Genomic DNA, 10,565 nt, shown 5'->3' with positions numbered 1-10,565 from the left:
AAAAAAAAAAAAAAAAAAATACAAAATTAGCCTGGCATGGTGGTGCGTGCCTGTAATCCCAGCTACACAGGAGAGTGAGGCAGAATAGCTTGAACTCAGGAGGCAGAGGTTGAGGTGCGCTGAGATCACACCATTGCACTCCAGCCTGGGCAACAGAGAGTGAAACTCTATCTCAAAAAAAAAAAAAAAAAAACAGAGAGAGAAACAGATCATACAAATATGCCCAATTGATTGGTTTTTTTTTGAGATGGGGTCTCACTCCTTCACCTAGGGGTTTAGTGTAGTGGCGCAATCCTGGCTCATTGTAGCCCTAACTTCCCGGGTTGATCTTCATACCTCACCACCCCCAAGTAGCTGGGACTACAGGTGCATACCACCATGCCCAGCTAATTTTTGTTTTGTTTTTTAAGAGATGGGGTTTTGCTGTGCAGCACAAGCTGGTCTCAGCCTCATGGGCTCAAGCAATCCACCACCTTGGCCTCTCAAAGTGCTGGGATTACAGGTGTGAACCACTGTGCCTGGCCTGCCCAATGATTTTTTTTTGTTTTTTTTTTCTTGAGACAGTATTGCTCTGTCGCCCAGGCTAGGCTGGAGTGCAGTGGCACAATCTTGGCTCACTGCAACCTCCACTTCTCAGGTTCAAGCAATTCTCCTGCCTCAGCCTCCCAAGTAACTGGGATTACAGGTGCATGCCACCATGCCTGGCTAATTTTGTATTTTTAGTAGAGCCAGGGTTTTACCATGTTGGCCAGGCTAATCTCAAATTCCTGACCTCAAGTGATCCACCCATTTTGGCCTCCCAAAGCACTAGGATTACAGGTGTTAGCCACCGTGCCCGGCCCCCAGTTGATTTTTTAAAAGGTGTAAACAAAATTCAGTGGAATGAAGACAGTCTTTTCAATAAATGATATAAGCAGATGTCAAAGGTAAAAGAAAAAAAAAAAAAGAACAATGTCCTACTACTCATATATTATACAAAAATTGGCCAGGCATGGTTGCTCACACCTGTAATCCCAGCACTTTGGGAGGCCAAGGCAGGAGGAATACTTGAGCCCAGGAGTTTTAGATTAGCCTGAACAACATGGCAAGACCCCATCCTTACAAAAAAAAAAAAAGGTGTTTAATTAGCTGTTTTTGGTGGCACATGCCTGTAATCCCAGCTACTCAGGAGGATGAGGCAGAAGGACTGTTTGAGCGCAGGATGCTGAGGCTGCAGAGAGCCATGATTTTACCACCGCACTTCAACCTGGGCAATAGAGTAACACCGTGTCTCAAAAACAAAAACAAATTGACTCAAATGAGGTCACAGGCTTGAATGTAAAACTAAAATGATAAATAAAACCTGTAGAAGGCCCGGATGCGGTGGGTCATGTCTGTAATCCCAGCACTTTGGGAGTCCAAGATGGGCAGATCACCTGACATCAGGAGTTGGAGACCAGCCTGGCCAACATGGTGAAACCCCGACTCTACTAAAAACACAAAAGCTAGCTGGGTGTGGTGGTGTGTGCCTGTAATCCCAGCTACTGGGGAGGTTGAGGCAGGAGAATCACTTGAATCTGGGAGGCAGGGGTTGCAATGGGCCAAGATCATGCCACTGCCCGCCAGCCTGGGCAACAGAGCAAGACTCCATCTCAAAAAAATAAAATATGCCAGGCGTGGTGGCTCATGCCTGTAGTCCTAGCACTTTGGGAGGCCGAGGTAGGTGGATCACTTGAGGCCAGGAGTTCAGGACGGGCCTGGCGGCTGGGCATAGTGGCTTATGCCTGTAATCCCAGCACCTTGGGAGGCCAAAGAGGGCGGATCACGAGGTCAGGAGATCGAGACCATCCTGGCCAACATGGTGAAACCCCCTCTCTACTAAATATACAAAAATTAGCTGGGCGTGGTTGTGCATGTCTGTAATCCCAGCTACTCAGGAGGCTGAAGCAGGAGAATCACTTGAACCAGGGAGTCGGAGGTTGCAGTGAGCTGAGATCACACCACTGCACTCTAGCCTGGCGACAGAGCAAGATTCCATCTCAGAAAAAAAAAAAGACCTGCCTGGCCAACATGGAGAAACCCCGTCTCTACTGCAAATACAAAAATGAGCTGGGCATGGTGGTGTGTGCCTGTAATCCCAGCTACTTGGGTGGCTGACGCAGGAGAATCACATGAACCCAAGAGGCAGAGGCTGCAGCGAGGAGAGTTCGCACCACTGCACTCCACCCTGGGTGACGGAGTGAGATAATGTCTTGAAAATAAAATAAAATAAAATAAAACTTGTAGAAAAAAATATAAGAAAATCTTCAGGATCTAGGTTTAAGTAAAGAATTCTTAGACTTAGGGCAAGCGTGGTGACTCGTTCCTATAATCCCAGCACTTCGGGAGGCCGAGGCAGGTCAATCACGTGAGGTCAGGAGTTCAAGACCAGCCTGGCCAACATGGTGAAACCTTGTCTCTACTAAAAATACAAAAATTAACCAGGCATGATGGCGCATGCCTGTAATCCCAGCTACCTTCGAGGCTGAGGCAAAAGAATCATTGAACTTGGGAGGAGGAGGTCATGGTGAGCTGAGATCATGCCATTGCACTCTAGCCTGGGCAGCAGAGCAAGACTCCATCTCTAAATAAATAAATAAAAATAAAAAATTAACTCGGCATGGAGGAACACACCTGTAGTCCCAGCTACTTGGGAGGTTGAGGCGGGAGGATCACTTAGGCCCAGGAGATCAACGTTACATTGTGCTATGATCACACCACTGCACTCCAGTCTAGGCAACAGAGTGAGACCTTGTCCGGGAAAAAAAAAAAAAAAAAAAAAAACTAAACTAGAGATACAACTACAAGAAAACTCAACAATTGCATTCCTAGGCATTTATCCCAGAGAAATGGAGAAATGAAGACTTACTTTCTGACAAAAGCCTCTGTATACAAATGTTTATAGCATCTTTATTCCTAAAAACCTCAAATTAGAAACAACACAGATGCTGTTAGGTGGAAGAATAAATTATGATAATCCATACCATGACTACTATTCAGCAATAAAAATGAATGCAGTATTCATATATGTGATAATCCGAATGAATCTCTAGAAAATTATGCTGAGGGCTGGGCATGGTGGCTCATGCCTATAATCTCAGCACTTTGGGAGGCAGAGGCAGGAGGATCACCTAAGGTCAGGAGTTCAAGACCAGGCTGGCTAACATGGTGAGACCCGCCTCCCCCCGCCGCCCAGCCCCCATCTCTACTAAAAATACAAAAATTAGCCGGACCTTGGTGGTGCATGCCTGTAAATCGCTCAGTATCAGGAAGCTGAGGCAGGAGGATACTTGAAACCAGGAACGGAGGTTGGCAGTGAACCGAGACTGTTGCCACTGTAGCTCCAGCCTGGGCAACAGAATGAGACTCCCGTCTCAGAAAAAAAAAAAAAAAAAAAAATTATACTGGGAGTTTATATTTATTTATTATTTATTTATTTTTGAGATAGAGTCTCACTCTGTTGCTCAGGCTGGAGTACAGAGGCACGATCTCGGCTCACTGCAATCTCCGCCTTCCAGGTTCAAGCAATTCTCTACCTCAGCCTCCCAAGTAGCTGGGATTACAGACGCCTGCTACCACGGCCGGCTAATTTTTGTATTCTTCATAGAGACGGGGGTTTTACCATCTTGGCCAGGCTGGTCTTGAACTCCTGACCTCGTGATCCACCCCCCTTGGCCTCCCAAAGTGCTGGGATTACAGGCGTGAGCCACCACGCTTGGCCTATTTATTTATTTTTTATTTTTATTTTTTGTTTATTTTTTCGCTTTGTCACCCAGGCTGGAGTACAGTGGCACAATCCTGGCTCACTGCAACCTCTGCCTCCTGGGTTCAAGCAATTCTCGTGCTTCAGCCTCCCAAGTAGCTGGGATTACAGGCATGCACCACCATACCCGGCTAATTTTTGTATTTTTAGTAGAGACGGGGTTTCTCCATGTAGGCCAAGCAGGTCTCGAATTCCTGACATCAGGTGAACAACCCGCCTCAGCCTCACAAAGTGCGGGGATTACAGGTGTGAGCCACCGTGCCTGGCCAATGCTGAGTTTAAAATCCATTCCATGCTGGGCATGATGGCTCATGCCTATAATCCCAGCACACTGGGAGGCCAAGGCAGGCGGATCGCTTGAGCTCAGGAGTTTCAAGGCCAGCCTGGGCAACATGGTAAAACCCCATCTCTAAAAAAATAAACAAAACTAGCAGGGCATGGTGACGCACACCTGTAGTCTCAGATACTCAGGAGCCTGAGGTAGGAATGGCTTCATCGCAGGAGGCAGAGATTGCAGTGTGCTGAGTCCAGCCACTGTACTACAGAGACTGGGTGACAGAGAGCCAGACCCTGTCTCAAAAATAAAGAAAGAAATTAAAAAATTTAAAAAGCCAATCCAGGCCAGGCGTGGTGGCTTATGCCTGTAATCCCAGCACTCTGGGATGCCAAGGTGGGTGGATCACCTGAGGTCAGGAGTTTGAGACCAGCCTGGCCAACATGGTGCAACCCTGTCTCTACTAAAAATACAAAAATTAGCAGGACATGGTGTCAGGTGCTGTAATCCCAGCTACTGGGGAGGCTGAGGCAGGAGAATCATTTGAACCTGGGAGGAGGAGGTTGCAGTGAGCCAAGATCGTGCCATTGCACTCCAGCCTGGGTGATAAGAGCAAGACTCCATCTAAAAACAAAAAACAAAACAAAACAAAAAACAAGCCAATCCGAAGACTTTATATACTGTACAATTCCATTCATATAACATCGTTGTTCTGTATTGTTTGGTTTTCTTTTGTTTTGAGATGGAGTTTTGCTCTTGTTGCTCAGGCTGTAGTGCAATAGCATGATCTCGGCTCACTGAAAACTCTGCCTCCTGGATTCAAGTGATTCTCCTGCCTCAGCCTCTCAAGTAGCTGGTATTACAGGCATGCACCACCACTCCTGGCTAATTTTGTATTTTAGTAGAGACGGGGTTTCACCATGTTGGTCAGGTTGGTCTCGAACTCCTGACCTTAGGTGATCTGCCCACCTCGACCTTCCGAAGTGCTAGGATTACAGGCATGAGCCACTGCACCTGGCCCCCAGGCTGGTCTTTAACTCGTGGGCTCAGGCAATCCTCGCACCCGGGCCTCCCAAAGTGCTAGGATTACAGGTGTGAGCCACTGCACCCGACCCTGAAGCCTCTACAAAGGGTGAAAGGACATAAATATGCACATGAAATTATAAACTGAAAGGAAAAAGCTAGCTATTTCCCCTCCAATCACAACCTTACCTGTAATAAGCACTTGATCCGTTCTCCAGGAGTCATGATTCCTGTGGTGAATACACCAGATAACATCCCAGCTGCAAACAGCTGGGGATAGCTGCATTGAAAACAAAAACCAGAAGCAAGCACCTGTGACTAACCACTGAGGACAGAGGCCAATCCCAGCAAAAAGGACAGTTTTGCAAGAAAAAAATAAGTACTTGGACTGGGTAGAAACCTAGCCACAAATGAATTAGATTTCGCACAAAAACTCAGTTCTAGGTATATTTTAATGTCAAATTTCCCAGAGCAAGGGTCTCACTGGCAAGAGCAATGGGAGTCTGGTCACAAGGCCCACCCCATGCGGTGTACGCTCTGAATCCCTGACCTGTAAAAGAAGTTTTTTTTTGTTTGAGACAGAGTCTCGCTCTGTCGCCCAGGCTGGAGTGCAGTGGCCGGATCTCAGCTCACTGCAAGCTCCGCCTCCCGGGTTTACACCATTCTCCTGCTTCAGCCTCCCCAGTAGCTGGGACTACAGGCGCCCGCCACCTCGCCCGGCTAGCTTTTGTATTTTTTAGTAGAGACGGGGTTTCACCGTGTTAGCCAGGATGGTCTCGATCTCCTAACCTCGTGATCCGCCCGTCTCGGCCTCCCAAAGTGCTGGGATTACAGGCTTGAGCCACCGCGCCCGGCCAAGAGAAGTTTTATAGTAAAACACAGTTTCCATCCATGCGCCTGCCAGGCACAGTGACTATGGACAAGTTTCCAGGCCTCTCTGAGCCTCAATTCCCCATAGTTAATGTGCTGGGGTTTTTGAGGGGAAAGTCTGTAACCCAAGATCTGGACTTTAACCTACCCCAGTAGTTCCCCTCCGGTCTCACTTCCCCTGGATTACCAAGGGCCTGAGAACACTCTAAGCCAAGACTCAAGCAGGACAGCTTCAAGGCCAAGGAGGATGGCTGTGGCCACCTCTAAAGGCTAAGGGATAGCCAAGTCAACTGCACGCAATGTGCTGTAAGATGCTGAGAAAGGACCAGACAGGGATGATACCCAGGCAGGCATGACAGGTCCTGTGGCCCCTGTACAGGGAAATAGTCCCCCAGTGGCAAGAGGTATGGGTCTTCACTCTGGCCCCCACAGAATGAACAACCCTGAGTGTAAACAGCAGTCTGAGGCTCCTACCCCAAGCTGTCTGTGCCACCTCTGGCATCTCCTTTTCTTTTCTTTTCTTTCTTCTTTTTGTTTGTTTGTTTGTGTTTGTTTTGAGACACGGTCTCACTCTGTCCCCAGGCTGGAGTGTAGTGAAGCGATCTCAGCTCACTGCAACCTCCACCTCCTGGGTTCAAACAATTCTGCTGCCTCAGGACCCGAGTAGCTGGGATTACAGGAACCCGCCACCACACCCAGCTAATTTTTGTATTTTCAGTAGCAACGGAGTTTCACCATGTTGGCTAGGATGGCCTCAAACTCCTGACCTCAAGTGATCCACTCACTTCGGCCTCCCAGGGTGCTAGGGTTACAGCATGAGCCCCTGTGCCCAGCCCTTTTTTTTTTTTTTTGAAACAGAATCTTGCTCTGTTGTCCAGGCTGGAGTGCAGTGGCACAATCTCAGCTCACTGCAACCTCCACCTCCTGGGCTCAAGTGACCTTCCCACCTCAACCTCCTGAGTAGCTGGGACTACAGGCAAGGCTGGCTGATTTTTGCATTTTTGTAGAGACAGAGTTTCATCATGTTGCCCAGATTGGTCTCGAACTCCTGGGCTCAAGTGATCCTCCTGCCTTGGCCTCCCAAAGTGCTGGGATTACAGGCGTGAGCCACCGTGCCTGGCTACCTCCTTTTCTTTCTGGGATTAGCAATACCAGCATGGTTTGGAGGCAATGGGGCACAAAGTTACATTCAGCATTTCAACAGAGTCCCACAACTTAGCAACTGTTACTGAAAAACTTCACATGCTGTCCTAAGCTTCAGTGCACTCTTGACCCCAAGCCTCCAACAACTGAGCCTTCAGGTCAGTCCCATCCAGCAAGGAGCTTATGAACAGATGCCAAATGGGGGTACAGGGACATCCACTGTAAAGAGTTCACTACAGGCAGGGCACCAGTTTCAACAGCCCTATTTCTCCCTGCATTCACCCCAGGCAGGGCTCATGCATCTACCTCAGGCACACAGCCAAGGTGACTGTTGAACAGTCAAGAGACTTGCTTTCCAACACGGCCATCTTCACAGTCCCAGTTCACATGGCTATCCCTGAGGAATCCTCTCAGCAACTAAATTCTCCCTATGAGACCAACATGCTCCATTTTCCCCATAATGCCCAACCCTAGGCTCAGCAAACCTCATCTCTTGGGACTGGAGACTGTCTCTGAATAGGATCTCTGTGTGTGCACAGGGCATCATGTGGACACTCAATGGCTGCCTGGCCTATTCTCCCACTCCCCAACCCCATCTCCATCCCAGGGAGGCACCTTTGAGAGCTGGACCCTCCTGGACTTCCACCCCAAGGCCCTGGTAACACTCCTTTCTATACCATCCCCAAACAGCATTACAGGGAGGTGAACACAGCAGGGGTGACAGGATTGTGGGAGTGGGGTCCTGAGTGTCTTAACTTTGTACAGTCAGGAAGACTGTTTCTCTGAGTGCTGATGTGACTGTACAGGAACACAGCCCATAGACCAAAGTACCAGAAGTGACCCCACAGGGGTCATGCATGGCCCTGATACATCCGTGAGCTGGCACATATGCTAAAAGACCAGGCGCTCAGGGCCGGGCACAGTGGCTCACACCTGTAATCCCAGCACTTTGGGAGGCCGAGGCAGGCAGATCACGAGGTCAAGGGATCGAAACCATTCTGGCTAACATGGTGAAACCCCACCTCTACTAAAAGTACAAAAATTAGCTGGGTATGGTGGCACTCGCCTGTTGTCCCAGCTACTCAGGAGGCTGAGGCAGGAGAACTGCTTGAATCCGGGAGGCGGAGGTTGCAGTGAGCCGAGATTGCGCCACTGCACTCCAGCCTGGCGACAGAGCGAGACTCCGTCTCAAAAAAAAAAAAAAAAGCACAGGCGTTCAGAGAGGACATGTGTCCGTGTGACACAAGGACTACCAATGGGCAAATGCAGCTCCAAAACAACCCCACCCACATTTCAGGCCACTTGCAGCTATTTATAGAATCTAGGGACATTCAGAGGGTCACAAGGATCCTAGAAATAGAGTTTCACTCTACAAGCACCTCCATCTACATCCGAGACCCTCACTCAGCCTGCTGTGGCCTAGAGTGGTGACAGAATACAACTGCATGGCACCCTGGGCTTCCTCTCTTGAGCTCCCGGATCTGAGGGCAGGCCAGCCTTTGTAGCTCCTATACTGCCTATAACCCCTCCCAGGGGTTGGCACCCTGCACAGCTCAGATTGTGGATACATTTTCACCCAATATTTCCACTCAGAATTCCCCTGCATCCTGAGAAGCCTCTGTTTTCACTACTTTGTAAATTCTGAACTATAATTCTGTCTCAGGTGCCTCTTCATACCCAAATCCAACTTCTTAAAGTTTATTAAAGGAAAACACATTAACTTATTCCACTTTAACACAGAAACCAATACCTGAAATCTTTATAGTCATATTAGCATGTTGTAAAAATGAAGCACAACAAAAATTGGAACCTTCTCTTCTCTCAGTCAGGTGATAGAAAGGCTGCTCTTGTCTTTAGGGCAGCACCAAGTGCTGCCTATGACATGTTACACATATTTAAGGATTCAGACCTCTCAACAGCCTCATGAGGTTGGTATTACAAATCTCTCCAATGATTGATACTACCTTATAAAAGAAATATGAAAAACCGGTCAGGTGTGGTGGCTCACACCTGTAATCCTAGCCCTTTGGGAGGCCGAGGCAAGAGAATTGCTTGGCTCCAGGAGTTCAAGACCAGCCTGGGCAAGATAATGAGACCTGCCCCCATTTCACAAAAAAATTTAAAAATTAGCCCAGAGTGGTGGTGTGTGCCTGTAGTCCCAGCTACTTGGGAGGCTGAGGCAGAAGAATCACTTGAGCCCAGGAATTCAAGGTTTTAGTGAGTCATGATTGCACCACTGCATTCCAGCCTGGGTGACAAAGACCCCATCTCAAAAACTCAAGTACTTGGGCCAGGTGCGGTGACTCACGCCTGTAATCCCAGCACTTTGGGAGGCCAAGGGGCGCAGATCACAAGTTCAGGAGATCGAGACCATCCTGGCTAACATGGTGAAACTCCATCTCTACTAAAAATACAAAAAAAAAAAAAATTAGCGGGGCGTGGTGGCAGGTGCCTGTAGTCCCAGCTAGTAGGGCGGCTGAGGCAGGAGAATGGCGAGAACTGGGGAGGCGGAGCTTGCAGTGAGCTGAGATTATGCCACTGCACTCCAGCCTGGGCAACAGAGCGAGACTCAGTCTCAAACAAAAAAAAAAAATAAAAATTAAAAAAATTTAAAACTCAAGTACTCCTTCATGTATAACTCCCAGGAGTTGGGCCAGGTGCAGTGGCACACGCCTGAAATCCCAGCACTTTGGGAGGCCGAGGCAGGTGGATCACCTGAGGTCAGGAGTTCGCGAGCAGCCTAATGTGGTGAAACCCCCTCTCCAATAAATACAAAAAAAAATTAGCCAGGTGTGGTGGCCCATGCCTGTAATCCAAGCTACTTGGGAGGCTAAGACAGGAGAATTGCTTGTACCTGGGAGGCGGAGGTTACAGTGAGCTGAGATCATGCCATTGTACTCCAGCCTGAACAAAAAGAGCAAAACTCTGTCTCAGAGAAGAAAGAAAAAAAAAAAAACTCCTAGGAGTCAGGCTTAGGGGCCCAGGAGGACCCACCAAGGTTCTTTTTTTTTTTTTTTCAGACGGAGTCTTGCTCTGTTGCTCAGGTTGCAGTGCAGTGGTGCCATCTCGGCTCACTGCAACCTCCGCCTCCCAGGTTCAAGCGATTCTCCTGCCTCAGCCTCCCAAGTAGCTGGGACTACAGGCGCCCGCCACAGTGCCCAACTAATTTTTTTGTATTTTTAGTAGAGACAGGGTTTTGCCATGTTGGCCAAGCTGGACTCGAACTCCTGACCTCAGGTGATCTACCCGCCTCAGTCTCCCAAAGTGCTAGGAATACAGGTGTGAGCCACCATGCCCTGCCCAAGTTTCTTTAATTTAACCCATGTCACACTACCAGGCAGAACAGCGAGTGCTCCTGAACTGTAAGTACTCACCTGAGCACATCTTTTGGGTGTTTCTGTTGTAGTTTCTTCCCCAAACCAAACCCAGCGAGTGCTCCTGACCTGTAAGTACTCACCTGAGCACATCTTCTGG

General features: G+C 48.6%; 1 protein-coding gene across 1 annotated transcript in view; it reads right to left on the bottom strand.

Annotated features, from left to right (window-relative positions):
- SLC25A20 (solute carrier family 25 member 20) overlaps window positions 1-10,565 on the bottom strand; it is a 44,082-nt gene that overhangs the window by 16,036 nt on the left and 17,481 nt on the right. Inside the window, exons 3-4 of the mRNA XM_017867948.1 lie at window positions 10,466-10,548; window positions 5,268-5,358 (exon numbers count right to left, since the gene is read on the bottom strand). Of these exons, the coding sequence (XP_017723437.1) occupies window positions 5,268-5,358; window positions 10,466-10,548 (174 nt within the window). The remainder of the gene's footprint in view (window positions 1-5,267; window positions 5,359-10,465; window positions 10,549-10,565) is intronic.

Source organism: Rhinopithecus bieti, unplaced genomic scaffold (assembly GCF_001698545.2).
Source record: "Rhinopithecus bieti isolate Rb0 unplaced genomic scaffold, ASM169854v2 scaffold_3875, whole genome shotgun sequence".
In the NCBI taxonomy this organism is placed as follows: domain Eukaryota; kingdom Metazoa; phylum Chordata; class Mammalia; order Primates; family Cercopithecidae; genus Rhinopithecus; species Rhinopithecus bieti.
The sequence above is the reverse complement of the archived record's forward strand: the minus strand, read 5'-3'. Positions and strand labels throughout refer to the sequence as shown.